The sequence below is a fragment of the Eutrigla gurnardus genome (genome assembly GCF_963514095.1).
Source record: "Eutrigla gurnardus genome assembly, chromosome: 17".
Lineage (NCBI taxonomy): Eukaryota > Metazoa > Chordata > Actinopteri > Perciformes > Triglidae > Eutrigla > Eutrigla gurnardus.
In genome coordinates this window covers 5,021,066-5,048,471 of record NC_139928.1, presented here as the reverse complement: position 1 = coordinate 5,048,471, position 27,406 = coordinate 5,021,066, and the positions used below count along the sequence as shown (strand labels likewise).

Sequence of the window (27,406 nt, the reverse complement as noted above, 5' to 3'; positions counted from 1 at the left end):
CGTGAATTTATATCTATATAGATTGTCCCGTCACATCTGACGTCAGATCAAAGGCGGATTGCACGCGTAACAGAAACTCAGCCTCTCGGACCAAAACATCTCCCTCTCTCTCTCCTGTTTTTTATAATATGGGCATTGTTATTATTATGATACGCGCGCACAGCGCGTGATGCGCATGGTGGGAGCGGCGGCGCTGCTTCTGTCATCGGGTTGTCAAGTGACGGAACTTGCACTGAACCTCCCCTAACGCATTAAAGGTGAGGAGAGGAGCTCATTTGATTGGTGAAGATCTGAATCTGCGCCTGGTCTACGAAACTAGGGCCCATTGTGTGGATAAAGGCTGGTTAGCTGCATTTTAGAATAGCAACACATTTCTGACAAATTGATGTTGGTATCCTGCAGTTTGAGCAGTTCTATGGTCCAATTTTTTTCTTCAATTCATGGGCTCTAAAGTGTATGATCTCTAGAGCTTGAATGCTGCATTTGCTACCTGATGTTTTGTACACAGATCACTACTGAACCATCCAACACGGCAGTTTGTACCAAATGTAATCTGTTTCTGCCAGTCGGTGTGACATTAACGCTGCAGGTTCAGGCAGCAAAACCGCACAGTTGGGTTTTGGAAAACTGCCAGGAGCACATTGGAAGGCGCAGTGTGGAACACCGGTCTTGTGGCCCTAAGTCCTGTTTGGACCCCTCCACCTCCCTACCTGCTCACTCTATTAGCATTGTTTTTGTGCTGAGGGACACAGGAAGAAAACGGACAATTGTGTCCCCTGTACACAAAACCAAACGTAGTTCCCAAACTGCCCTAAGACGTGGTTGTTAGGCTTCATGTGTTGATGAGGAGGATAGCTTTGCATTTGCTATATGGCCACTTAACTACTGTGTAAAACTGATGAATGAAAAAACCCCACCAGACTAGCGTCAAGGTTATGTGATACCTAACTTTAAGGTCTGGATTCCTCCAGCTACATGCGGCGGGATTCCATATCGTTTGAGACATTTAAAGCTCTCTAAAGTCTGAGTGCAGCATTTGACCTGTTAACCTCCTGATGTATCCCAAGTCTTCTGCGTTGATCAATCCTGTACAATGCACTGCATAGTCAACTGTCAATACTGTCATGTACTGGAGGACAGGACGATAATTACTTGTCACTTGATATGGAACGCATGGCTGCCTGAACCAGACGGCCCACATCTTTATTCTGGAAGCCAATGAATCTGGATGACATCATGCTATTAAATCTCATCACTTGTCATTCATTTTTTAAGCTATAACTAGCGTCTGTGCATTCAGTGTGAGTGTCAACATTGTGTACGTTTGCATAACTATTCATAACGATTCAACATCTACAACGTTAATTAAACAAAAGTTTACAGGATAGGAGCTTGTGTCCAAAAGCTTGCAAGTCCAATCAGAGAGCAACACTTCACTATCACCTGTGAGGGCACTTGAGCAAGCTCCAGTGGGGGCCTTGCACTGGCGAACAGGTCAGATTGCTTTCAGGGTTTCCATGGGTTCGAGTCTCACGGTGGTTGTGTCCGAAATCACTCACTCAGTCACTCCTCCCGACTCAGATCCAGGGACTTCTATGTAGAGGACTAAGTACAGAACTATAAAGAAGACAATGTAGATGACTAAGTAGAGGACTGTTAAGAAGAATATATAGAGGAATAAATAGGGGACGATAAGGAAGACTATGTACGTAGAGGACTAAGTAGAGAACTATAAAGAAGTCTATGTTTGTAGATGACTAAGTACAGAACTATAAAGAAGTCTATACTGGATGACTAAGTAGTGAACTATAAAGAAGTCTATGTATGTAGATGACTAAGTAGAGAACTATAAAGAAGTCTATGTACTGGATGACTAAGTAGAGAACTATAAAGAAGTCTATACTGGATAACTAAGTAGCGAACTATAAAGAAGTCTATGTACGTAGATGACTAAGTAGAGAACTATAAAGAAGTCTATGTACTGGATGACTAAGTAGAGAACTATAAAGAAGTCTATACTGGATGACTAAGTAGCGAACTATAAAGAAGTCTATGTACGTAGATCAGCCTGTCCTCCGCGAGAAAACGACCACATAGGTCGTGTGTCAAGCACCGAATTACGACCATATGTTACGTTTCAAAATAGCGCGCCCTCTAGCGATCAAGTAAATATCGACACTCCGGTGTCTCAGACGATCGCCCCCCGTCAATCATCGGCAGAGACCCCCCCCACACGTCGACCTAAACCTACCCCGCCCCCCTACCCCCCCCCCCCCCCCCCGCGCGTGCGCGGACGATCGCCCCCCGTCAATCATCGGCAGAGACCCCCCCCACACGTCGACCTAAACCTACCCCCGCCCGCCCCCCCCCCCTACCCCCCCCGCGCGTGCGCGGACGATTGCCCCTCGTCAATCATCGGCAGAGACCCCCTCCACACGTCGACCTAACCCTAACCTTAACCACTACTATCGTTGCGGAAGAATCTCCGCAATACGCTCCCAGAGGTCGTATATTTGAGGACGTGACACACGACCTATTTGGTCGTATGAGTTGGAGGGCTTGTTGACGTAGATGACTAAGTAGAGGACTATAAAGAAGTCTATGTACGTAGATGACTAAGTAGAGGACTATAAAGAAGTCTATGTACGTAGATGACTAAGTAGCGAACTATAAAGAAGTCTATGTTTGTAGATGACTAAGTAGAGGACTATAAAGAAGTCTATACTGGATGACTAAGTAGCGAACTATAAAGAAGTCTATGTACGTAGATGACTAAGTAGAGGACTATAAAGAAGTCTATACTGGATGACTAAGTAGCGAACTATAAAGAAGTCTATGTTTGTAGATGACTAAGTAGAGAACTATAAAGAAGTCTATGTTTGTAGATGACTAAGTAGAGAACTATAAAGAAGTTTATGTACGTAGATGACTAAGTAGAGAACTATAAAGAAGTCTATGTTTGTAGATGACTAAGTAGAGAACTATAAAGAAGTCTATGTTTGTAGATGACTAAGTAGAGAACTATAAAGAAGTCTATGTACGTAGATGACTAAGTAGAGAACTATAAAGAAGTCTATGTACGTAGAGGACTGTTAAGAAGACTATATAGAGGACTAAGTAGAGGACTATAAAGAAGACTATTTATGTAGAGGACTAAATAGAGGACTATAAAGAAGACAATGTAGATGACTAAGTAGAGAACTATAAAGAAGTCTATGTATGTAGATGACTAAGTAGAGGACTATTAAGAAGTCTATGTACGTAGAGGACTGTTAAGACTATATAGAGGACTAAGTAGAGGACTATAAAGAAGACTATGTATGTAGAGGACTAAGTAGAGGACTATAAAGAAGACAATGTAGATGACTAAGTAGAGAACTATAAAGAAGTCTATGTATGTAGATGACTAAGTAGAGGACTATTAAGAAGTCTATGTACGTAGAGGACTGTTAAGACTATATAGAGGACTAAGTAGAGGACTATAAAGAAGACTATGTATGTAGAGGACTAAGTAGAGGACTATAAAGAAGACAATGTAGATGACTAAGTAGAGAACTATAAAGAAGTCTATGTATGTAGATGACTAAGTAGAGAACTATAAAGAAGTGTATGTACGTAGAGGACTAAGTAGAGAACTATAAAGAAGTCTGTTTGTAGATGACTAAGTAGAGAACTATAAAGAAGTCTATGTACGTAGATGACTAAGTAGAGAACTATAAAGAAGTCTATGTACGTAGATGACTAAGTAGAGGACTATTAAGAAGTCTATGTACGTAGAGGACTGTTAAGAAGACTATATAGAGGACTAACTAGAGGACTATAAAGAAGACTATGTATGTAGAGGACTAAGTAGAGGACTATAAAGAAGACAATGTAGAGGACTAAGTAGAGGACTATAAAGAAGTCTATGTATGTAGATGACTAAGTAGAGGACTATTAAGAAGACTATATAGAGGACTAAGTAGAGAACTATATAGAAGACAATGTAGAGGACTATGTCGAGGGCTTTTATTGTGAAAGGTAAGATCTAAAAGAGCGGTATATACTGCTGTTAACGTTGAGGCAATTAATGTATTTTCCCAAATAATAATAAAAAAAAGAATTAAAGTACTTTGTGACCGTAACGATGCTCTACTCACATTTAATGTATAATTCTCATAGATTTCTCTCAGTGGTTCTGCTCACGTCTGTCCGTCGTGTTTCTTTCAGCGTACTCCATGATGATATGATGCTCAGTTAGTGAGTGCCGGTTGTACTCACTCGGACACAGCCTGTGTGAGTGTTAAATAAGACAGCATGATGGGACTTGGCTAGTGGCTCTTCTGCGACTGTCGTTGGGGAAGTTGGTCTCCAGCACTCGTTGCCCTGCTGAGCGTCATACGATGGCAACAAAAACATCTGCTTGTATGTTAAGTTTTCACATGTCACATTATTTTTGGACATGGCCGGAAATATACGTGCATGAACAGGAACCACTTGTGAGACCCACGGGACCACAACATGGAAGAAACCTGGTCAAGAAGTGTTACACTAGTAATGAGGTGTAGGTTTTCTTTGAAGGGGTGGAGCAGAGCACAACAACAGCCCTGATAACTGACATGACCTGGATGTAAATGATCCTCAATTATGAAACCGGCCTTCACTTCTGACACACTTTTGTTTCCCACTTAAAAGGATCCACACTGAAAACTGCCGATCTGGACCTTTGACTTGACAGTGGAGTCTTTTTCATTCTCTTTTTAATTGTATTTTTTTGTGAAGCGTATGTCTCAGTCAATGGCAGCCTTTCCTCAAGATAAGGCCTCTTAATTTACAAATCTTCTTAGACTAATTCCAGACATTTCCAAGCATGAAGTGATGGAAAGATGAGCGATGGGGAGAGAGAGCTAGAGGAGAGTGAGAGAAGGGGAAAGGGTTTGTGTGTGTGTGTGTGTGTGTGTGTGTGAGAGAGAGAGAGAGAGTGAGTCTTGTCATGTACCAATTTAAACCAAACACAAAGGAGTGAGGTCGAGGTTGAGTGGCTTTGAAAGAGCGAGCGATGGAGCTGATATTTTCAGACGTTCTCAGATGTTTTAATCTGAGCAGCGACTGGCTGACATGTGTGTGTGTGTGTGTGTGTGTGTGTGTGTGTGTGTGTGTGTGTGTGTGTGTGTGTGCGTGTGTGTGTGGCCCTGACGAGATAAGATGATCAGCCATCGCGGAATGACTTGTTAGCTCAGAGCAGTGTCTTGTTCTGCAAACCTCTCTGAATCTGTCAATACTGAACAGAATTAGCTTTAGATTTCGGCTCTTTACTTTCATGATTGACCCAGTTTTCCTTCATGGATCAGTGAAGTTCACATTGTGTAGATGAATAGATATTTACAAAAACAAAGCTATTAACAATTGCAAAGACTATGATTATATCCCCACGTCTATCAATAATATAACAAATGTCAGATACATCAACATTTCTGCAATTATTTTGCAATATAGACTACTTTCTAAACGCCTTTTGAAAATCCAATCAAAATGTTTTTGTTGAAAAGAACCGTTCAAATAATGAAATGTAGTGACATTAACCATCCACCCAAGTGTATATGTGTCTGCTTGTTCAACAAAAGCCCAACTCTTTTCTCATGAGATTACACCAACAATAACGATAGGTTTATGCAACAATACAAAACAATAAGAAAGGAAAATAGACATACAGGAGTGTGAAATAATTTACATTAAAAAACGGTTAAGAATGCCATAATTCATGTGCAATAACATGGGGGAAAATACTTGATCAAATAAGATGGAATACAAAACATGGTTATCTCTTTGCTTGTTAACCCTTAATTCAACAAGTTTGACATCTCTGCACAATTTGTGTTGGGTACAGACGTCTGAGGCCAGAAGTAAACATTCGCTTACAAGTTCCCAACAGACTCAAATTCACTGCAGATCTCGTTTCCACCAAAATTAGCATTTTTCGTCTCAGAACGTGTAAACTCTCTGCAGGTTTCATGAGATGAACACAAGCAGGATACGCTGAAAACAAATAAACTTTATATGATAGAGTGTCACCATCATCAGCTCGGGTTCAAATATAATAATGAGACATGCAGGTCCCGATCACAAGGAGACTCTGTGCAGCCGGCACAGCCACTTCAAAAAACGGCCATCGGCGAGGTGTGTCAGATAGAAAACAGCTGATGAACCTGAGCGGAGGGTGAACGGAGCAGTCGGGTCAAATATGGATTCCCACGTCTCGCTCAATTTGATTGGCTGCCTGTACAACGTGTGACATTGATGAGTAATAGGACTCTTTTTACTCACTTCAATGCTGTTCAATTGGAAAACAGTGGTTTTGTGGGCGATGTGTTCCTAGTGACGCGTCTCGATGAGATTGGAAATCAGGGAAAAGGCATGATAGATCCGAATATTCACTCTGCAATATTTGCTGAAGACACAATCAACACATTTAAAAGGTTAAATCAAATGAAAATTACTCCACTAATGTAGATGTAACATGCATAATTTGCTTTAAAAGGCAACCGTTTTATATATTATGGCCTCATGAGGGTGGGGGATTAGGACATTGATCTTTTTTTTTCTAAAAGCCTATGAGCTTTTTTGTTGTTTTGTTCCATTTTACATGCAGCAGCCAATTTAATATTTGTTTTTGCCTTGTTTTGTTATTTCTTGCTGCTGGTTTTACCGCCTTCATTTTAAAGGGCAGTTTACTTAACATTTTGCATGTTGCATTCTCTCAATATGAAGTTGGAGATTGAGTTAGCGGTTACCTTAGCAGAAAGATGTGAAACAGGTGGATCAACGAACATGGCTCTGTGGTCAAACAATTTATTCCTATTTGAAGTAAACGAGAGCCAGACAAATAATCTCCCACCAAGTGTGAAAGTGGATCGCTCTCTCCGGTCTGAGCAGCGGTAATATTGTAGCTGTACATAAAGCACTACTAACAGATGTGCCCCGGAGTTCCACGCTGCACCTCCTTTGGTCCTCAGCGAAAAAACCTGCCAAGTCTGAAGTCGATGGGATGAACAGATCGGACATACATGCATGAAATAAGTCTGCTTCAGGAGTGGACTTCTATCCTCCCCTCATAAACCTAATCTGTCTAATCTTAAGGGATCTATTTCATACTTACACAGCTGCGGCGGTACATCCACCCATCTGTTAGAGCAGATTTAGGAGACAATGGGAAACGCGTCATGGTCTGACGGAGAAGCAGGGCTCCCAAGGCCATTTTATCTTAAGACTGCCAGGCCTCAGGGCCGACCAGGACTCCGTACTAGCTTTGCATGGTTGTGTGGGTTCCGTGTGTGTGTGTGTGTGAGGCCAGAGAGAGGTAAACATGTGAGGAAAGGTCGAAGGTGATTGAAACAATGAAGCGGGAAAAAGGAAGTGGCGAGAGCGATAAGGCAGGACGATTGTTTCTGCTGGAGGTGCCGCTGAAAAACCTCCTGGACGTTTAAATAGAGCTGGTTAGAGTGAGAGGGGGGCAAGACGGTTCTAATCAATGGACACATGCCACAACTCTGCAATGGGATCGATTGGCTACATTCAAGGCAACGAGAACAAAGAATTGTGGGGGCCATGCTGCCTTGGCAACGACTTAATTAAAATACATAATGTCAGGAATGTTTGCACTTACACTTCAAATACTAGGTAATAAAGTGCAATTAACATTTCACGAAATAATCAAATTGCATCAGATTACATCACCGCATGTAAAAAACGTTAAAACAAACAGTGGAACAATTGCAATTGATTAACATTCAGTCTAATTTGCATGTTGCATTTTTAATCTTTTTATCTTCCTCCGGCCAGAATGCATTACACATTTCATATTTAAAAAAAAATGTTACATGTTAGATCCAGTCGATGCTCTCAGGCAACATTGTACCATTGAACCCGACATGGGAATCAAACCCGGGACCCTCTCGCTGTGAGGCGACAGTTCTACCCACTACACCACCATGCTGCCCCAAATGCACACAATCTCTTTCCTCAATGCACCCCAAATGCCTTGCTCCATCTCCTCAGCTGGGACTTTCAGTGGCTCGCTTCACTGTTTGGCATAGAGTTTGGGTTGTTCCACTATATTGTCAATACAGCTCCTAGTGAGAAGCCTCTAAACTGTTCAGCAGGATGTTTCACTTCTGTTGCCTTTGGTAATCTGCCTTTCCATTGTGGGTCTGGTAGGATGGTGTGTATGTATTCCACTGGCAGGCCTCTGGAATGGATTGTAACGAAAGTAATGAATAATCCCTCTCTAATCAAGCCTGCTACTCGACCTCCATTTCCACCAACACCAGGTTCCCCATGCTCACTCTGAACTACTTTCTATTGATTTTCTACCATTGTGGTACTTCCATCTTCATCCTCATCTCCATCCTCACACTCACTCTCTCCCTGCGGGTTTGCCACTACAACCTTATCTTCCTCGTCACTATATGACACCTCATCCTCACTCGCACCTGGCAGCTCCACCTGTGCTGTATAATGTGCCATAGAAAACGTGTGGATTCATCTAATGCGTTTAACAATAATAAATGTGAGTGTGAGGTACATTTTGTTATTGATGAAATCTAAATGTTATTCATGGTAAATACATTTAGATAATTCTAACTCTTCCCCTAACAAATAAAATACACTTGCGTTCCAACCTAGTACGCCTGGTATGGCGTTATGCAATTCCATTACGGTACAAGGTAGCCTCAGGGCAACATGCAGTTTTTTGTAATTTCCTATGAAACATTTGTTGATATGTCATATGTTAAAAATACTTAATTACTTACCAGGGAAGGTCACTCAGATTTTTGGTAGGTGATTATCTGGACAAAAAATAGTGAAAAATGCTTTTTCTGAGAGAAAATAGGGCGCTGTGGGACGCATGCACATGTGCTTAAAGAGGATGAAAAATGAACCCCTGTGGGGCATGTGACCCAATTGAAGTCCCAGACACTCAATGATCAACACCATCACAATGATCAATATGCAGATGTAGAACAAAGTAAAACCCCTGATGATGCACTGCTTACTCATAAACCTCGGTTTGCAAATCACATTTTCAACCATTGAGTCCTGCTTCAATCAGTTTTAAACAATTTTAATTAAAATTAAAATCATTTCAAATTTTGAATCGCCGGAGGATGAATTTTCTGAATCACTTTTACAGCCATGATTGCGCGACACTCTGAGGTTTTCCATTCAGCATTAGAGAGAAAATAGTCCTTACATGCAGTGTTGGGACATTATACATCTAATCTCTTTAATTAGCAATAACAAGTGTAGCTCAATCAATCTTCCAACAACACGAAATGACACTCAGCAAATGAGAAAATAAGACGGCTAGAGAGGCTCAGAGGACCAGACAGACCTCTGAGCTGGAGAGCGAGGCGGGACACAAAGTCTAAACCGGGATCATAGGAAACACTTAAAGCAGGTGTGTCAAACTGATCCAGTAAAGGGCCGCTGTGGCTGCAGGTTTTCATTCCAACCAAGCAAGAACACACCTGACTCGACTTATTCACCTACCTGATTGGCCTTCACACCTTGATTGGTTGGATCAGGTGTGTTCTTGCTTGGTTGGAATGAAAACCTGCAGCCACACCGGCCCTTTACTGGATCAGTTTGACACACCTGACTTAAAGTGTCGGGGGAGCCGGTGAAGAGGGACGTGATAATGGAAGGGAGGAGAAGTAAAGGGGGAGCGTGTTTTTAGAATATATATATATATATATATATATAAAAAAAACTCAGCGACCGGTCAGAATGTCTCCACCTGCAGTTCTCCTAAAAATCACATTCCCACAAAACGAAACTGCTTTGTGATTATGTTTGCTCTTGGCTTATTGCAAATGACTGTCCTAATTCATGTTCGGAGCAGGTCTGGGTGGTGGTTAATGGGTCAAAGCCCATGAGATGCTGTTCCAACCAGCTACTTTTGCTGTGTTCTCGTTTTGTCTCAAGTTCCTTGTCATTTTAAGCCTACTATTTATTGTAGTATTTGTGTTGCCTGGACTCAACTAGGTTGAAACATAATTGAGAATGCAGGTTAGTTGTGGTTTCGTTGTGTGGAAACTACACTCAACAAAAATATAAACGCAACACTTTTGTTTTTGCTCCCATTTTTCATGAGATGGACTTAAAGATCTAAAATTCATTCCAGATACACAATATTACCATTTCTCTCAAACATTGTTCACAAATCAGTCTAAATGTGTGATAGTAAGCACTTCTGCTTTGCTGAGATACTCCATCCCACCTCACAGGTCTGCCACATCAAGATGCTGATCTGACATCATGATTAGTGCACAGGTGTGCCTTAGACTGTCCACAATAAAAGGCCACCCTGAAATGTGCATTTTTTTGCTTTATTGGGGGTCTGGGGACTCAGAACCAGTCAGTATCTGGTGTGACCACCATTTGCCTCATGCAGTGCAACACATCTTCTTCGCATAGAGTTTATCAGATTGTCAATTGTGGCCTGTGGAATGTTGGTCCACTCCTCTTCAATGGCTGTGCGAAGTTGCTGGATATTAGTGGGAACTGGTACACGCTGTCGTATACATCAAGCACATCCCAAACATGCTCAATGGGTGACATGTCCGGTGAGTATGCTGGCCATGCAAGAACTGGGACATTTTCAGCTTCCAAGAATTGTGTACAGATCCTTGCAACATGGGGCCGTGCATTATCTTGCTGAAACATGAGGTGATGTTCATGGATGTATGGCACAACAATGGGCCTCAGGATCTCATCACGGTATCTCTGTGCATTCAAATGCCATCAATAAAATGCACCTGTGTTCTTCGTCCATAACAGATGCCTGCCCATACCATAACCCCACCACCACCATGGGCCACTCGATCCACAACATTGACATCAGCAAAGCGCTCACCCACATGACGCCACACACGCTGTCTGCCATCTGCCCTGAACAATGTAAACCGAGATTCATCCGTGAAGAGAACACCTCTCCAACGTGCCAGACGCCATCGAATGTGAGCATTTGCCCACTCAAGTCTGTTACGGCGACGAGCTGGAGTCAGGTCAAGACCCCGATGAGGACGACGAGCATGCAGTTGAGCTTCCCTGAGACGGTTTCTGACAGTTTGTGCAGAAATTGTTTGGTTATGCAAACCAATTGTTTCAGCAGCTGTCTGAGCGGCTGGTCTCAGACGATCTTGGAGGTGAACCTGCTGGATGTGGAGGTCCTGGGCTGGTGTGGTTACACGTGGTCTGCGGTTGTGAGGCCGGTTGGATGTACTGCCATATTCTCTGAAACGCCTTTGGAGACGGCTTATGGTGGAGAAATGAACATTCAATGCACGAGCAACAGATCTGGTTGACATTCCTGCTGTCAGCATGCCAATTGCAGGCTCCCTCAATGCATGTGGCATCTGTGGCATTTTGCTGTGAGACAAAACTGCACATTTCAGAGTGGCCTTTTATTGTGGGCAATATAAGGTACACCTGTGCACTAATCATGATGTCAGATCAGCATCTTGATGGGGCACACCTGTGAGGTGGGATGGATTATCTCAGCAAAGCAGAAGTGCTCACTATCACACATTTAGACTGATTTGTGAACAATGTTTGAGAGAAATGGTAATATTGTGTATCTGGAATGAATTTTAGATCTTTAAGTCCATCTCATGAAAAATGGGAGCAAAAACAAAAGTGTTGCGTTTATATTTTTGTTGAGTGTAATTTGGCACGAGCGAGTTTGGTCTACTGCAACACAGGTGTTACTAGTCCTTTACAGTTTTTCCTCGATTGCTAAGACACATTTCTCAAAAGCTGCTCTCCTTTTCTCTAAACTGTGAACACAAAACCCAATATTCAAGCTACATTTACAAAACCTCAGACTCTTCTTGCAAAACCAAACTTTCAACTCAAAACAGTTTAATCTGTGCCCAAAACGGAACTCTCACCTCAAAACAGTTCAATCGGTGCTCAAAACTGAACTATGTTGTCAAATCGTGCCCCGAGTCAATCAAAATTAAAACCCTACAGAGCAGTCACTAAACACTACGTAGAAAAATAGAAAACACAATGCTCAGGACATGAAGCGTTAGAAATAAATGTTTATTGTTCACTGTAGGTTAAATGCATGTTGCAAAACAAAAAACCTGTTTATTTAGCACTTGTACATAGTAAAAAATAAAAGTACCAAAAACAGAAATCCTGTGCATTTACACGTAGCACTTGTACAGTACAAAAACAAACAGAAATCTTGTGCATTTAGCATTTATACAGTAAAGCCTACGTAAACATAAAGTACAAAAATATACATGGAATACTAGGCCTACAAACAGTTAGACTAACCCTCCATTACAATACTACAGTACATTGGCACAGTGATGTACTGAAACATATTTTTACTTACAGTATACTGTGGTACAGTATAGTATAGTCATACAGTAATTGCTGTCAACATTTACATACTATAATGTCAAAAAAGGTAATTTACCTGTTCTCTTCTCTAAATCTTCGGATTATGGTGGACACAGTGAATCTACTGATGTTTGGTTGTACCCTTTGTCCGGCCTCCCTCATGCTCATACCATGGACAAGAACATGGTCAATCACAGTAGCTCTGATTTCATCAGATATTACTGTTCTTTGTCTTCGCTGACCACCTCGACCACCTCTCACACGAACTCCTCCTCTCAGATTTCTATCCATTGTAGTGCCTCACAAACCAGTGCTCTCTGAATATATGTTCCCTCACATCGTTAGCCACAAGTGTGATCAATTTTGAGTTGTTGTGTTCAACCAGTGACACCTGTGCTTTACTTGTGTTTGACTTTTGACACCTGTGCTCACCATTATGCAACACAGGTGCATCACAATGAAAATGTGTTGGCAAGTTGTGTCTAAACAGGTGAAAAGTGCTTATGGTTTTGCCAAAAGAGTGACTGATTCAATCAGTGGGTTCAGGCAACGGAGCATTTGGTTCAGACAATAGGGTTTAGTGTTTTAGCAATTGAGAAAAACTGTAACATGGCTTTGTTCTACTCAAGAGTCCCGGTAGGAGACTAGACCAGGACTCCTAAACCGAAGCAGCTACATTGAATATATAGTTAATCATTTATGTATTATTTACATCTACTTAAGGTCTAATGGAGAGTCAGGACAGGCTTACACAATCACACAAATAAGAAAGGTAATAAGTAAAGTAAAACAGAAGCACAGTAGCCTATACACACTGCAGTAAAATAACTACCGCCCATAACTATCCTGTGTGCAAGAACAATACACTTTCACTCTCTATACTTAAACATCATATACGTAAACATCTAGATTCTCTGTCCTGCATAAATCAGCATGGGATTGAATATATGATTCATGGTGATCTGGATTCTAGTGATCAAGTTCTGATGATGGTAAATCAATTATGATTATTATAAAGAATGATTAAAACCATGAGTTCCGGATTGTTGAAATCTACCATATCTATTTTCACTGACACTCATCTCACCAGCACCGGACTAGATCATAAGTCCAGACGTGTCAAAACCAAAAGTGCAATCTAGACCGTTTTGGATTAAATTCCCTGGTGTTGGAGATATCTGCCTTCTCTCTAATATAACGGGTCAACATGACTCAGCTTGTGGCCCTCATGACCCGGTCACTAGAATTAATCCACAGACCTTGGCAGAACTATTTTTTTTCTACCAAAGCGCGTCCACCGACCAGAAGCAAGCGTCCTTCTGATCGTGGACGACGTGCTTGTGTTAGCATGAGATGTAAACGTTCTTCTTGGCTGAGCGGTACTGTTAGCTCGCGTAGTGGTGCTAGCTGAGATGCAGCATTGAGTATAGATGCACTCTCACTTTTGCACTGTGATACCATCCATTGTCTACCGCTTATCCTGTATTCAAGGTCGCGGGGGGGCTGGAGCCGATCCCAGCTATCATTGGGCGAAGGCAGGGTACACCCTGGACAGGTCGCCAGTTTATCACAGGGCTCACGGTGATACCGTTGGCAAATTTAGTTTGGAAGAAAGAAAGTAGTTGTTACATTATATTTCCTATGTGCTTGGAGATACACATGAGGTGACATTTTTAACAGCAAATAGCTTTTTGGACATCATTTTGTCGATATGCAAGAGTCCTAAATCATAAACCCATCAAATGTTTAATTTATACAAACTATTAGTAATTTCTATTTGCCTAAATCAAAAGAATAGATGAAACAACAAACTCCAGCAAGCATCCAGGGTGTCCAAACGACGCCCAATTGACGATATTCGTTGTCTTGCAACTATCCAAACAATATAATTCAGAAATTAGGTTAAAGATGTCAAATCCATGCTGCTTTCATATTGGAGATGCTCAAAATTCAGTCAACATCCTGACAAATATTGAGAACACTTCATATCTTTCATTGATCTTTGATGGCGATTCTTTAGCTTAAAGTGTAGGTCCGGAGTGAAATGGACCCTAGGTAATTTCCACCAAGACCTCCAGCCAAACACCCCCTCGGAAGCATTTTTAGCGATGGTCGGCAGTGGTCAAGATAGGGCGATCAGCCGAACGGCTTCGTAACAGCGCTATGGTACTTACAGTATATCTCGTAAATGTCCCCACTAATAATGCATGGAATGTTACCAAACTTCTGCAGTAGTACACATAGGGTCTGTACTCACAAAACGAGGCATTTTAAAGTTTGTAAGTAAATCAGGAGTTTATTTAAAAAGAACACTTGCCTGATAGCTTCTACTGCTAAAGCTACGCTGTTTGCGTAGACGGCACCGTGTTTACACAGCTTTTTCTTCATTGGTGTTTAATGGCAGTCGGCGTATACCTGGCCGTTTCCGTGACGCGAGTTTCACGCAAGAGTATGAAAAGGTTTCGCTTAATTTTTTTTTTCAGAAATGCTTATATTATCAGGTCGACAAGTGTTGACATGATAATACAAGCATTTATAAAAAATCGACAAAACTTTTTCATACGCTTTCGCTGGCGTGAAACTCGCCAGCGTAACTCGCCAGCGTAACTCGCCAGCGTAAATTACCTAGGGTCCATTTCACTCCGGACCTACACTTTAAAAGTGACAAATGCCAAACTACATATAACATTAAATAACACTCTGATCCTTTTCTTCTACCTCCTAATTGTACCGTTACAATTCCTTTCTCCCTTCGTTCCTTCATGTCGTCCTTGTAAAAACCTTGTAAAATCAGGATCAAACAAACAACAGGTTATTCTGCAGAACCTCCGATCTCACAGGAAGCGACGTGATGAATGTAATCAGAACAACAAAGGAGGCGGTGAGGCAGACTAACACACTCTGCCCCGTATCCTTGTCAACTCCTGTCTCACTGGCTGCTGGCACTCTGCACGGCCGGTCGGATGTCAGGTCACAGATTTGAAACATGCAAAGCCTTCAGACGACTAGAACGTCTTTACAGAGTAACACCAACATATGAATGCATATTGAGAGTTGGATTTATGACAATATTTGCAAGGAAAATCATTCGAGAAGCTACATTTCTGTCAATCTCATCAATGCCTCGGGAAGCGCTACTACGACCAAAATGTGCAAAATTCCATTTCCCTTTATTGTCTTCCAGTGTGTAAATTAGATTATACAATATATGCACATGCTATTTGCATAATAAACACTCCAGGTGCAAGCGAGTGCGACATTAAGACATGAGGAGCGAAGAGGCTATGTATGGAAATATTGTGCTTGTCACTGTCCCATATGGAAAATGGAATATTAAAGAAACCCATTTAAACGTCTTAATTGGAGAATACCTCACTGTAATTACCGTCCATAATGGCACCCCCATGTAAATGTAAATGCGAGTACTGACACGTTGTACATTACCGTGTCCTTGTCCTCCGCCTCTCGCTACAGTAAGACACTGAACTGGTGCTCAGCTTCACTGCGTGGTCATCACTGTCGTTAAAAGTGCCATGTGGGAGATATAGCCTCCTGCTCAAAGCAAATAGATGGACAACATTTCACCTCCATTGCCCATACCATCAACGTGCACAGTCATCAGTTTTTTTGAGAAAAAGCCAAGTAGAATACTCACAATTCAACCAAACCGCTAAGAGGGTCAGTGAAAATGGCACTGTTATCTTCAGATCTTCCCCTGTGGTATCGGCCTGTATTTGACGTTGGCTATCCGTGTATTTAACCATCGGTACACGTTGACTGAATCCAAAGTGTAAATCTCGTTTTCCCTCGTGGAGAGGAGACCGTCCCGCCGGGAGGAGAGCGGTCACTACTCTGCAGCTGAGATGGATGCAGCACTTGAAATTCAGACAGCGTAAACCCCCAGAGTCCCAGCATGCTGGTGGAATGCTGGGTCTAACTGGCTGCTGAGCTGGCTAAGTTAGGGCAGTCCCCCCCTGGGATCAGACCCCCTGTACTGGGGTTTACACTGGCTGAATTCAAGCTAACTGCTACCTGTCTCCTGGAGCTGCTGCGGGCTGAAGTAGCCTCCTGACGACAGGGCTTCTTCTCAAAACACACTCAGACCCTGGATGTGTGATGGGCAAGCTCTACGCTCACTATGACTCACTATCACCTTGGGTGGTACGAAGGGGAATTATAAGACAGGAGGGGCCGGAGCTGGCTGGTTAGCATGCTAATTCAGTTGATATCTCTGCAACACAATACACAACGTCCTTGACACAGCATCAACACTGTAACCTCTTCCGTTTTTAATGTTGTAGATGAAAATTCTGGCCAGATCTGACACGTTGACTCAAGCACACGAGCCAACTAATCTGTGTTACTGTTGGTTTGAATCCCTGGACCTGCTGGGAACATGTTGGCAAGCAAAATGAATACGTACTGCTGCCACTGTATGTAACAAACTGCTGCTTGAATGCCTTTAAGGAAGGTCATGTAAAACCTTGTTAACCCCTTCTGATCCAGTGGATCTGCTCACTGGGACCAGTTGGCCTACCAGACTTGTTGTACATGGCAGCTCCCAGGTGTGAGTTTTAAAAGAGACTGACAAACATCATGTGTCTTTCCCTGAATGTTCCCAGATGAGCATATACATCTATTGTTGTCCAAAGTAGATGTATAGCTGCTGCATGAGTGCGGAATAAAACAGGAATAAAACGAAGCTGATGCAGCTGCTTTACACTCGTCGCCCGTCACAGTCACATAGCAATAACTCAAAGGGAACCTTCAGTTTTTGCTCTGCACTATGTAATTATTTACACAGTTCCACTGTGAAGATAATTTTGATTTCACCATGGAGATATAAAAAAAGGAATGGATTAAACCCAACAGTCATTTTACTGGAATGGAAAATTATTGCATTCTCCGTCCTGTCGAGAAAACACGAGCAGACATAATATACATGAAAAAAACCGCAGTGCTCTCAGGTTGATATGCTGCTGAGCTAATTTAGCTGCTGTAATATGTGATTATATAGAAAACACAGACCAAAGAACACAAAATTTAATATCACTTTTTAAATCACCTCCTTTGGGTCACACCGATTATATGCTAAGACAAAGAAGCTCTGGACAAATATGTACATGGAGTTAGTGAGAATGACACCAAAATATCTTTCAGAGCTTCTGGTGTCTCCATAATGTCAAATAAAAATAAATTTGGGTTCAGGCAATACAATCACTTTGTCGGATTAAGGAAAAGACAATTGCTTGAGTTAAAATAAATATGGAAGGGATTTCATGGAAGTTACATGACAAATAAATCAACGTTGACTTCTGCTTTCACATGGGACACGAACAGCGGTCTCCTGGGTCAAAATCAAGTGTTTTTAGGAAACAGAAAACAGGAAAACAACTTGGGTAAAACTCGGAGTAGATCTTGGTTTGAGTTACAATAACGACAGAAGTGGCGTTATTTAGAAATCACATGACAAAAGAATGCACAGCGGTCTCCCAGCTGAAAAGTTGGATCTGCACATTCATCCGACTGCCTGCTGTGAATGGTGTTTGGGAACACTCTGCTGCAGTTGGGCTTCTTTCAAACACTCTGCTGTACTACACTTCATTCATTTCCTATCCTAACTGTGCAATCTGATACAATTCACAACAAAAGTTCTGCAACAAATCTTTCCTCTAAGACAATTCAAGTCAAAGTTGATGAGCAAGACAGCAGTTGATTTAACGGTAGTTTGTAGTAATGTTTTTGTTACAACCCAACAGTACGAAAGAGTCTAGGGACAGAAGGGAAGCAACAAAGCAAGTGTACGGTTGGCTAGTCAGCCATTTATTTAAACACAACAAGAACAAAAGCACAGTAACTTGGCTACAGTCCGCCACAAACACACGGTGAGCAGTAAGCTCCAAGCAGACAGAACACAAGCAGGTGTCAGGCCTGCACGGGGTTTTAGACTAGTTAGTGGCCCTCCAAAATAAAAGTACTCTTCAACTAGTCTAAATCCCCCTCCCTTTCTTTACCTATTCTTACCTGGTTTTCGAAAAAGAATAAATAAATACCTTACTTACCTACTCTGTATCACCTGCATGAACAAATTACAAACAAAAGTGCACCGATTTTACAAAGACAATTTATGTCACAATGGTTCGAACAAGTTGGCGTGTCTGATCAAGTTAAATCACAGATCGCCTCGCACCAACACAAGAGCAGCTCTTTTATGGCCCAGCAGCAATGAGGCTCCACCAAACTCCACTGACGAGCCGATTGTCCACACCTGCAGCAGGAGGAGACGGAGGTGGGGCGCAGAGGGAGTTCCCAGACACCTTCCATGACATCACGGGGATCCCTCTCATCAGGAGACAAGCAGCACAGAAGAAAAAACACACGCTATGCCCCACAACAAACTCAGAACGCCGACAGCCGTAACCGTTTTATTGGACTGTACTCGTATAATGAATAAAGTTGAATTAATTGTATTGGATTGTGTTGTCAAAAATGAGTATTAACACCACAGGGCCTTCCTTCAATAGTGTTCATTTGTACCTTGCTTATTCGAAAAAACATATTTCTGTTATGACAGAGCTGATGTTGTTTGGTTAAACATGTTTTCAATTCATGCTTTTTTGCTTTTCCCCAAAGAGCACAAACTCATCAACATTTTTTTTGAAAATGGTAGAATACAATTTATATTTCTGTTGCCAGTCACCGAGCAACAGGGGACATCAACAAGAATCAGAAAGACTTTATTGTCCATCACCAGACGTTCAAGCAGCACTTGAATACCAGGCCTATTGTGCCCTTGACTTCCAATAATCCATAAATACGACCTCACAAGTTAAAGGCACCTTTATGATTCTGTTTCTGTTGACACTGTGTCATTAAGCATGAATACTGTTGCACGTCTTTTGTGAATCCTTCTAAAAGTCAGGGTTGTTTGGTTTTCAGTAAAAGAGATGGCAGGCCATCTCATCATTTTCCTCCTTTTGATTTTCCTTTCTTACATTATATTTCATAATATTAATATTGAGGTAATTTTAATCACCAAAGCATCTCAATTTGTGCCTTTTCTTTAAAAACAAAACATGGCCATGGTTGTGAGTTAGTCGCTGCCTCAAGCGGCGGAGCTTAAATATCAAAGGGTCTTGTTCACGGGTAAGGGTGAAATGAATAGTGAGATGGACCGTTTTTGGTGCGGCCGTTGTACCGGACCGTACAGGCAAAGCTCTCAGTTTACCAGTCCATCTCCATTCCGACCCTCACGTATGGTCATGAGCTTTGGGAAGTGACCAAAAGAATGAGGCTAAAATGAGCTTCCTCCGTAGGGAGGAGGGGCTCAGCTTTAGGTTTCAAGGCTCCTTCGCCTTGAAACCTCACCTTAGAGCTGTTCCAGGCACATCCAACTGGGAAGTGAACCCAGAAAATGCTGGAGGGATTACGCCTCAGGGTCCCCGAGAAGCTGAAACGCATTGCTGGGGAGAGGGAGGTCTGGAGTGGCCTCCTCAGGATGATGGATGGATGAACGTGGTTAAAGTTTTTGGTTCAAATGAACCAGATCAGAACTCATCTGAGTCCATGTGTGTTCACCCTAGACTAGACATTCCACTGCAACTTGCCAGACCGGACAATGACTCAATATAATCTGTGGTCAAAGGAGCAGCTGTAAAAATGTGCATAAACACATTTTATTTCCTACAAAGTATTCACAATACCAATGATTTTAGCTGCTTCCTCCGTGCAATATCAGTGGGCTTGTTTTAATGAAGAAAAGCAGCAAAAAAACTATGAATATTCAGTGATAATCACATAATTTTCTGTAAATGATTCACAATAAAAGTGTTTTGGTGCTTACTTGCCCTGCATATAATGTATGTTATCACAGGAAACCTGCTAAGAAAAGTCTGCTAGTATTCACATTTTCCTATAAATAATAATAATTATTTGGAATGAATTATTTATTTTGAAGCAGCGTATCCAGGAAATATTGTTTTTCATCAGCAGTAACGTAACAGGACTCAGACAGCAGGTCTCAGCTATGCTCCAGACCCTGTATTCCTCCTCTCTTCCCTTTGCTCTCATCAGGAGGTGGGGGGAGATGATGGGGACTTTGCTCGTCCAAATGTGTCCACATGCTGTCCACACCTCACTGAGATCCGAACTTGAGCAGGCCACCTCTGCATTTGGTCTGGCTCCCATCCAGGGGTGTACACACTTGACAGAGAACAGCCTGATCGGATGAAAAAATACTTTATCTTTGTACGAAAATCTGATAAAAAAATTTAAAAAAAGACTACGGAACATGAAACTAGAATCACATGAAATAAGGGGTCAACAAAGTGACGCAGGTTTCTGCACCCGTGACATCGTCCGACCTTGATGGAAATAAAATCTGCCGCATCTTGGTTTGACAGCCCAGCCTTAAAAGCATATTAACCCAGTCTGGCAGTATGTTTAATGGATGCACCCTGAGCCTCTCCACCTGCTCCCTCACTGTATTTCTCTCTGCAGGGGGAGCGTCGGCTAATAGCCTCATATGTAAACAGCGCTTGTTGCTCTTTGGTATGTCGGCACACGGCGTCTAGCTGGATGTAACACCGAGAGCCAAAAGGTGTTGATGAGTTGACCCAGCAGCTCAGCCCGTCTCTCCGGTGCTCTTTAATTAGCGTTACAGCTGCTGTTGTCTTCGCTGTCAAATCCTTCACTAATTTGGCAAATCTCAGCCCTCAGTTTGCTGCTCGTTTCCTCGGCCAGCAAGTTAGACTCGCTGTCTTTCCTTCAGAACGACAATCTCAAGCTTTTCCCTCATCATGCTCATTTGCTTTGTCATGCAGTTTAGGATCGACGCTCATTTCTGAACATTCTTATTTAGCGAGGGAGCTTTCTGTGCCTCCCGGTTTGACACAGGTTTTTATGTCTGACTAAAGGCGGGAGACGTTTTGAAGCTTGCGTTGAATCGTTAATTCATAAACTATTTGCATAATGTGAGTGAAATTAGTCATAATGAGTGAATTGGTGCCAGCAGGGAGGAATTAGAATGCAGAAAAAACTTTTGCAGACGTCTTCGTCATTTAGACACAATTGTTGATTGTGTTGGCATGGTAGTGACCGGTCACTCACAAGGAAGCCCCGCCCCTGAAACATCCCCTGCTTTCTGGTCTGTTTGACTCTAAATGGAACACAATGTACTAAATGAACATCATGCTGGATTGAAGAAGACTTGAAACTAGAGATTGAGACCATAAACTCATGTTTACAATGTTTGCTGAGATAACACATCAAGTGCCTGCTATGTCTGAGACCAGACAAAGAAAACATAATCGCTTTGCATAATGCAACCTGATCTCACAGAAACACGTGAAATGACCACAGCCAGTTAACGTCACATGGTGAAAACACAAGGTGTTGAAATGATGTGCAGCACCACGGTGTGAGATGCAACAAACAAACCCAGAACATTTAACCACAGGATTGGTTGTTATGTGTTTTTATTATTTAACCTTGATTTATTTACTTATTTTAAGCCCAACCATGATGTTTTTCCTCAACCTAACTCTTCAGTTGCCTGAGCCTTGAACATTTCTGTGGTGCTCTGTGGCACAGTCACGGCCAATTCCCACATTTCTATGGGATCACATTGGTGAAATATCAGCATACAGGGACCGGGTTTTGGAAGAGAAACATTGACTCTCTGAAACGCAGCGACCTGCTGCTATCAACATTAATATTTTAACGTTACGGCTCTACCGGGAGCCCGTGCAAAATGTTTTGTGACTCTAATGTGAATTGTATGATGTTAGTGCTGAGAATTCTTACGACTGAACCAAAGCATCCAAATGTTCTCATCTCAATAGATTCGAGTGGGTGCAGTGAGTGACAGTGAGTTGTTGTTTTTTTTTACTTTTTGTGCTGCAGTCCAGCCGTGACAGACGATGAAGTGGTACTTTCACAGATGACACACAAGCTTCTGATATCTGCATGTGTGTGTGTGTGTTGCAGAGCCCTACAGCCCGGCGGTGTGGGTGATGATGTTTGTGATGTGCCTGTCGGTGGTGGCTGTCACCGTCTTCATCTTTGAGTTCTTCAGCCCCGTGGGATACAACCGCAGCCTGCAGAGCGCCAAGAGTAAGAGACGGAGTCGCTCCGGCGTCGTGCACGCCAATCAACCCGCCTGCCGCTGCTCATTTCACAACATTATTACCGACTTGTCACTTTGTCAGTTATGTAAGGGGGGGGGATGATTTAAAGGAGGGCGTTTGCTCAAATTTATGCAAAGTGTTCTGCTTCTTCTTCACTGCACACAAGTCCAAACAATCACTCCTATCTTTGATGGTTGATTTTGTCATTTTTACAGTACTTGTCAGTTGATCATTCATTCCAACCGTTCTCTGTCTGCTCCTCTGTACTGCCGCATTCTTTAGAATAATCATTTGAAACACAAGGGGGAGAATTATCCAGAACTGGAGCGACATGCAGCTGTCTGTTGTCAGTTCTTGCTTGCTTTTGTGCTTAAACACCTCTCCTTCTGTCTCTCTTCATTCTTACACATGCTGCTTTTAAACCTTTTCCTCCATTTCCTCATTAGCTCTTGTTCTGATCCTGCAACACTTCTAACAGAAGTATTTGTTGAGTGGTTCAAACCATGGGCGTCGGACATGTTGTATGAGGGACACACACACACACACACACACACACACACAGATCGATAGTTATGTCGAAGACGTTTATTCTAACTTTTCAACATACAACTTTTCAACTCAAGAATTAGTCGACTCGCAAGAATCCGTTTGATGAGCAGCTACAAACAGAATCTCACATCAGAAACGTTCAGAAATGAACTGATTCCCAACTGAAAGTGAAACTTAAATAGCGGCGAGTGGATCGACAGATGCGCCGACTTTCAAAATTAGAACTACTAGAATGTTTCTTCAGTAAATGTCTGAATTTAATAATCAACTACATATACACAATAAATTTGTCAAACACAGAATTTAGAAAAATGAAAATGGAAAACACGGAATTTGGGAAAAAATAAAACGGAATGTGGAAAAAAATGTAAATGGCTTTCACAAGGCCCTAGACAAGTCCCATCCAGCGCATCTGTCTGTTCACACATTACACATTTCAGCGTAACAGCTTGTACCTTCTAGGTTCCCCGTTCTGATCAATAACCGCTGATTGGTCCTCAACATGAATTGGAGTTCATTACCAGGATGTTGATTTCTGTCACTTGTGAAAATGAGCTCTAAAATAGAAGCTCAGCTCACGTGGGATGTTGTTGATTGGAGAATGTTCTTTGACTACAGTTGTCCCCTCTAATTAACTCATTGATTTCATAACATAAACACAAAAAATGTAACTGAAAATGCATACAAGAATAAATTGATCATCTGAATTAGTCATGGAATCAATATCTGTACTTTTAGGTTTTAATATTTTCAAATATGTGATCTGACAGGAGCCAACCATATATTCCCCCTTATTTCTTTCTCATACTATACTCGGTTAAAAGGGTTAAAGTTAAAAGGGGGGTTTAGCTCAGGAGGTAGAGCGGGTTGGCTGGCAACCACAAGATTGCCGGTTCGATCCCCGGCTCCTCCTAGCTGAGTGCCTGGTGTCCCTGAGCAAGACACCTCACCCTACGAGCTGGCTGTCGCCCAGCGTGGCATTGGATAAAAGCGCTATATAAATGAGGACCATTTAACACTTTATTTCTTTCTGTGGATACGATCCATAACCTGAAAGCGATCTGATCAAAACATTTTGTGATCAACAAACATCATGCTATCGAAGAAGACCTGAAAGCAGTGATTGAGACATCTCACATTTCCAATATGACTGAGGTAATTAATCAGGTGAGAGGCAAGGCCACTTTCTAAAACACAGACATTTCATCATGGTTTTGATGGCAGGAAGTCCAAAACAGTCAGATTTCAGCCACCGTTTCAATTCAATAGAGGTAAATGGAGTTGCATTTGTGCCGTTGAATGAATGGTGGACTGTATTGAATTAAACCATCTGTAGGACTTAGATACCACCAGGGTTACAGTAATTGGGGAATATGCACAGACCTCCTTTCATCTCTTCCATCATAGCCTTTAATGACATGCAGTCTACTATTCTGGCTTCAATAAATTCTCCTCCACCTTCTTTTCATTGACACATCCAGCGTCACTGCTGCCGATTCTTCCGACTCTCCTATTCTCTCCCCTCGTCCACCGGCGAGTACGATGACTCTCTTTCAATCCAGCAACGAACTCCACCTTTCATCTTGAAAAGAACCCGACCAGAGTTCTCTTCCTGCTCTTTCATCCTGCTCCCCTTTCTGAGAGCTCACAGTTTAATGATCCCATCTTCAACATGAGGGAGTCTGCAGCCACATTTAATGTTTGATAACTCGGCATAGGTCTTTTCTTCTGCCCTCTCTCTTTATCGCTGTCTCTGTTTGAATGTTCCAACATCAGATGGTTCTTCCAGTAGATCACTGTGGGTGGTTTGTCCCATTCTATTTGCTGCAACCAAACATCATAATGAATATTAACCATATTGTCTTATTGCTTTTGTGTACTGCTTTCTGTGGTTTGGGCTTGATTTCTGTAGCTCTATTTAAAGGAACCCTTGATGCTCAAGCATATGATAATATTCAGACAAGAATGAGCAAACAGTTCTTGTTTGACAATCTTCTGTTTCAACATTGGCTCGGGTTATCTCCTGGGGTGTATGATCAAATCTGCCAGATCCAATCCAAGAAGGCAGTTGATTTTCAAGACTGCTGCCAAAGTGGTCTCATGTAGTTGATTTTTAATCATGAAAATAAGTGTAGTTGGTCAATTTGAATGGTCTTGGTCTTGATTCTGATGTTTTCAAGCCTGCTGACCCAGACACTGATGTGTGAGACTCAAAGTGTTGGTGATTTCTGTAAATATAGTTATGTTGTTTATGTTTTACTAAGTAGCTGGGATCGGCTCCAGCCCCCCCGTGACCCTGAATACAGGATAAGCGGTAGACAATGGATGGATGGATGGATGGATGGATGTTTTACTAAGTTACGTATTTATTTAAAGCCCAGCCACTATGTTTTTCTTTTAAGGGCTTGTCTTGCCTAAACATAATGTTAAATTGTTTCTGTGGTGGCTGCCCAGTAACGTGCTGTTAAATCGTGGTCTTAAATAATTCTGTGTGTTCTTGGTCTGTCAGGTTATCGCTAGAAGTAGAATATGAACTACATACAAGCAGCACCCTCCGTTGTTGTTAAATACTAAGTTGTTTTTGATATTTCGCAATTTTTTTATGGACAATTAAAGGTCATACAGAGGGGGGTCAATGAGCAAAATAAAAATTATAAAGTCTCCCTCGGCCAATAATGCCAAAAGAGTAGTTGACAGGTTTCACTCACTCATCAAGCTAGACCCTGTAAGAAGTGACAGAAGTGTTGGTATAGAGAAAACCTTGAGACAAAAATGGAGATAGACATAATAAAATAAGAGAGTTTCAGGCTCCTGTTTAACAATACAAAGTTACACAGTGGTGAAGAAAACCCAGAACCCATTAGACTGAGGTTTGTAAAAGGCGATACTTCAGTTTTGCGCTATGACGTCTGTCCCACTCAGTTTGGGAAGAGCTTTTCTATCACTGTTCTTGCACATTTGTTCCGTTATTCACGTTCATTGTTATCACTTCTCTTAGCTCTCCTCCCTCAGCCACACAGGGAACACACATGTGTATTCACCTCTTGTTTCCACCACCATCATCTCAAGCAGCTGCTGGGGTTTGATCTTCTTCCAGCTCTGTGTGACTTTGTGTTGTTGAACAGGAGCCTGCAACTCTGCTGATATTGTCCCTGGTGTTGTCGCAACATTTCCTCTTCCCACCACATTAGTCAAGTCTCACAGTTTATAGCTTGATGGGGTGTGTGGAGCGAGCGGAACAAATGCGTTTTCCTCGCCACGCCACCCCCCGTTTGGCAGGAATGACATGGGAGACTTTACATCTTCCTTCTTATCCTGCTGACACAAGCAGCACTTGGTCCATTTGTTGTTCTTTGATACTCCTACCACCCCGTAGAAGTGAAAATCAGCTAAATCTACTCTATCTATCATCATCTACTACTAAACAAATCAACTTCAAGACATGTTGGAATATTTATCCGCCGGATTTGATCAGAAACCCGTAAAAAAACACATCTCACCTCATCCTCAACCACCTCGCTGACGCTCTGGGCTGAATCTCTGCTGCCAGATTCCAAAATGTGGTGAAAAGCTTAGATCCAGAAGAACGGAGGCTGTTACAGCAGCAGATTAATGCCCATGGTGAAATGTAAACCAATCACATAGTTAGAACTCGGGTGTCCATATACTTGTTATTTAACCGTAGCACTGCATCCATATCACATCCATCACCTCCACCATCACCATGTGTGTCCGAAATGTACCTTATCTCCTAAAAACATGATTTTGTTTCTCCCTCTCAGAGTCAGGTGGATCCAAGTTCACCATAGGGAAGTCCGTCTGGCTGCTGTGGGCGCTGGTCTTCAACAACTCTGTGCCTGTGGAGAATCCCAGAGGAACCACCAGCAAGATCATGGTGATCACTCCACCTGACTCACTGACTGACTGAGTCTTGGCTGATTGATTGGCTGACTGCTCGCTTGTTTGTTTTTTTTGGGAGCTGGGTGACCACTCAACTCAAAGGAGGCATTGGTTTGATGATTTTCAGGTGAAATGATGCAGTTTTAGATGTCCAAGAAACATAAAACATAACATAAATATTGTTTTACCATTTGGCAAAGACCTGCCTCACCTTAAAATATTTTGAAGCTGACCATATTAAAAATGTACTTGCGGAGGTCCGTGTATAAAGGAACAAATTGATCCTTTTCATCTCGAAAGATGCCACTTTTTGAAGTTTCCACTTTGCCATGAATCCCTTCTTCCCCAATTTACCCCCAGTGACTTTTTAAATGTGACTATTTTGCAGCATTTTCTTGCACATCCCTAATTGCATTATTATGATGAAAAACACTTAT

At 42.1% G+C, this 27,406-nt stretch overlaps 1 protein-coding gene across 1 annotated transcript in view; it reads left to right on the top strand.

Annotated features, from left to right (window-relative positions):
• grin2da (glutamate receptor, ionotropic, N-methyl D-aspartate 2D, a) overlaps nt 1-27,406 on the top strand; it is a gene marked incomplete at both ends in the record, with an annotated part of 166,154 nt that overhangs the window by 99,097 nt on the left and 39,651 nt on the right. Inside the window, 2 exons of the mRNA XM_084031483.1 lie at nt 22,381-22,506; nt 26,852-26,964. Coding sequence (XP_083887609.1) covers nt 22,381-22,506; nt 26,852-26,964 — 239 coding nt within the window. The remainder of the gene's footprint in view (nt 1-22,380; nt 22,507-26,851; nt 26,965-27,406) is intronic.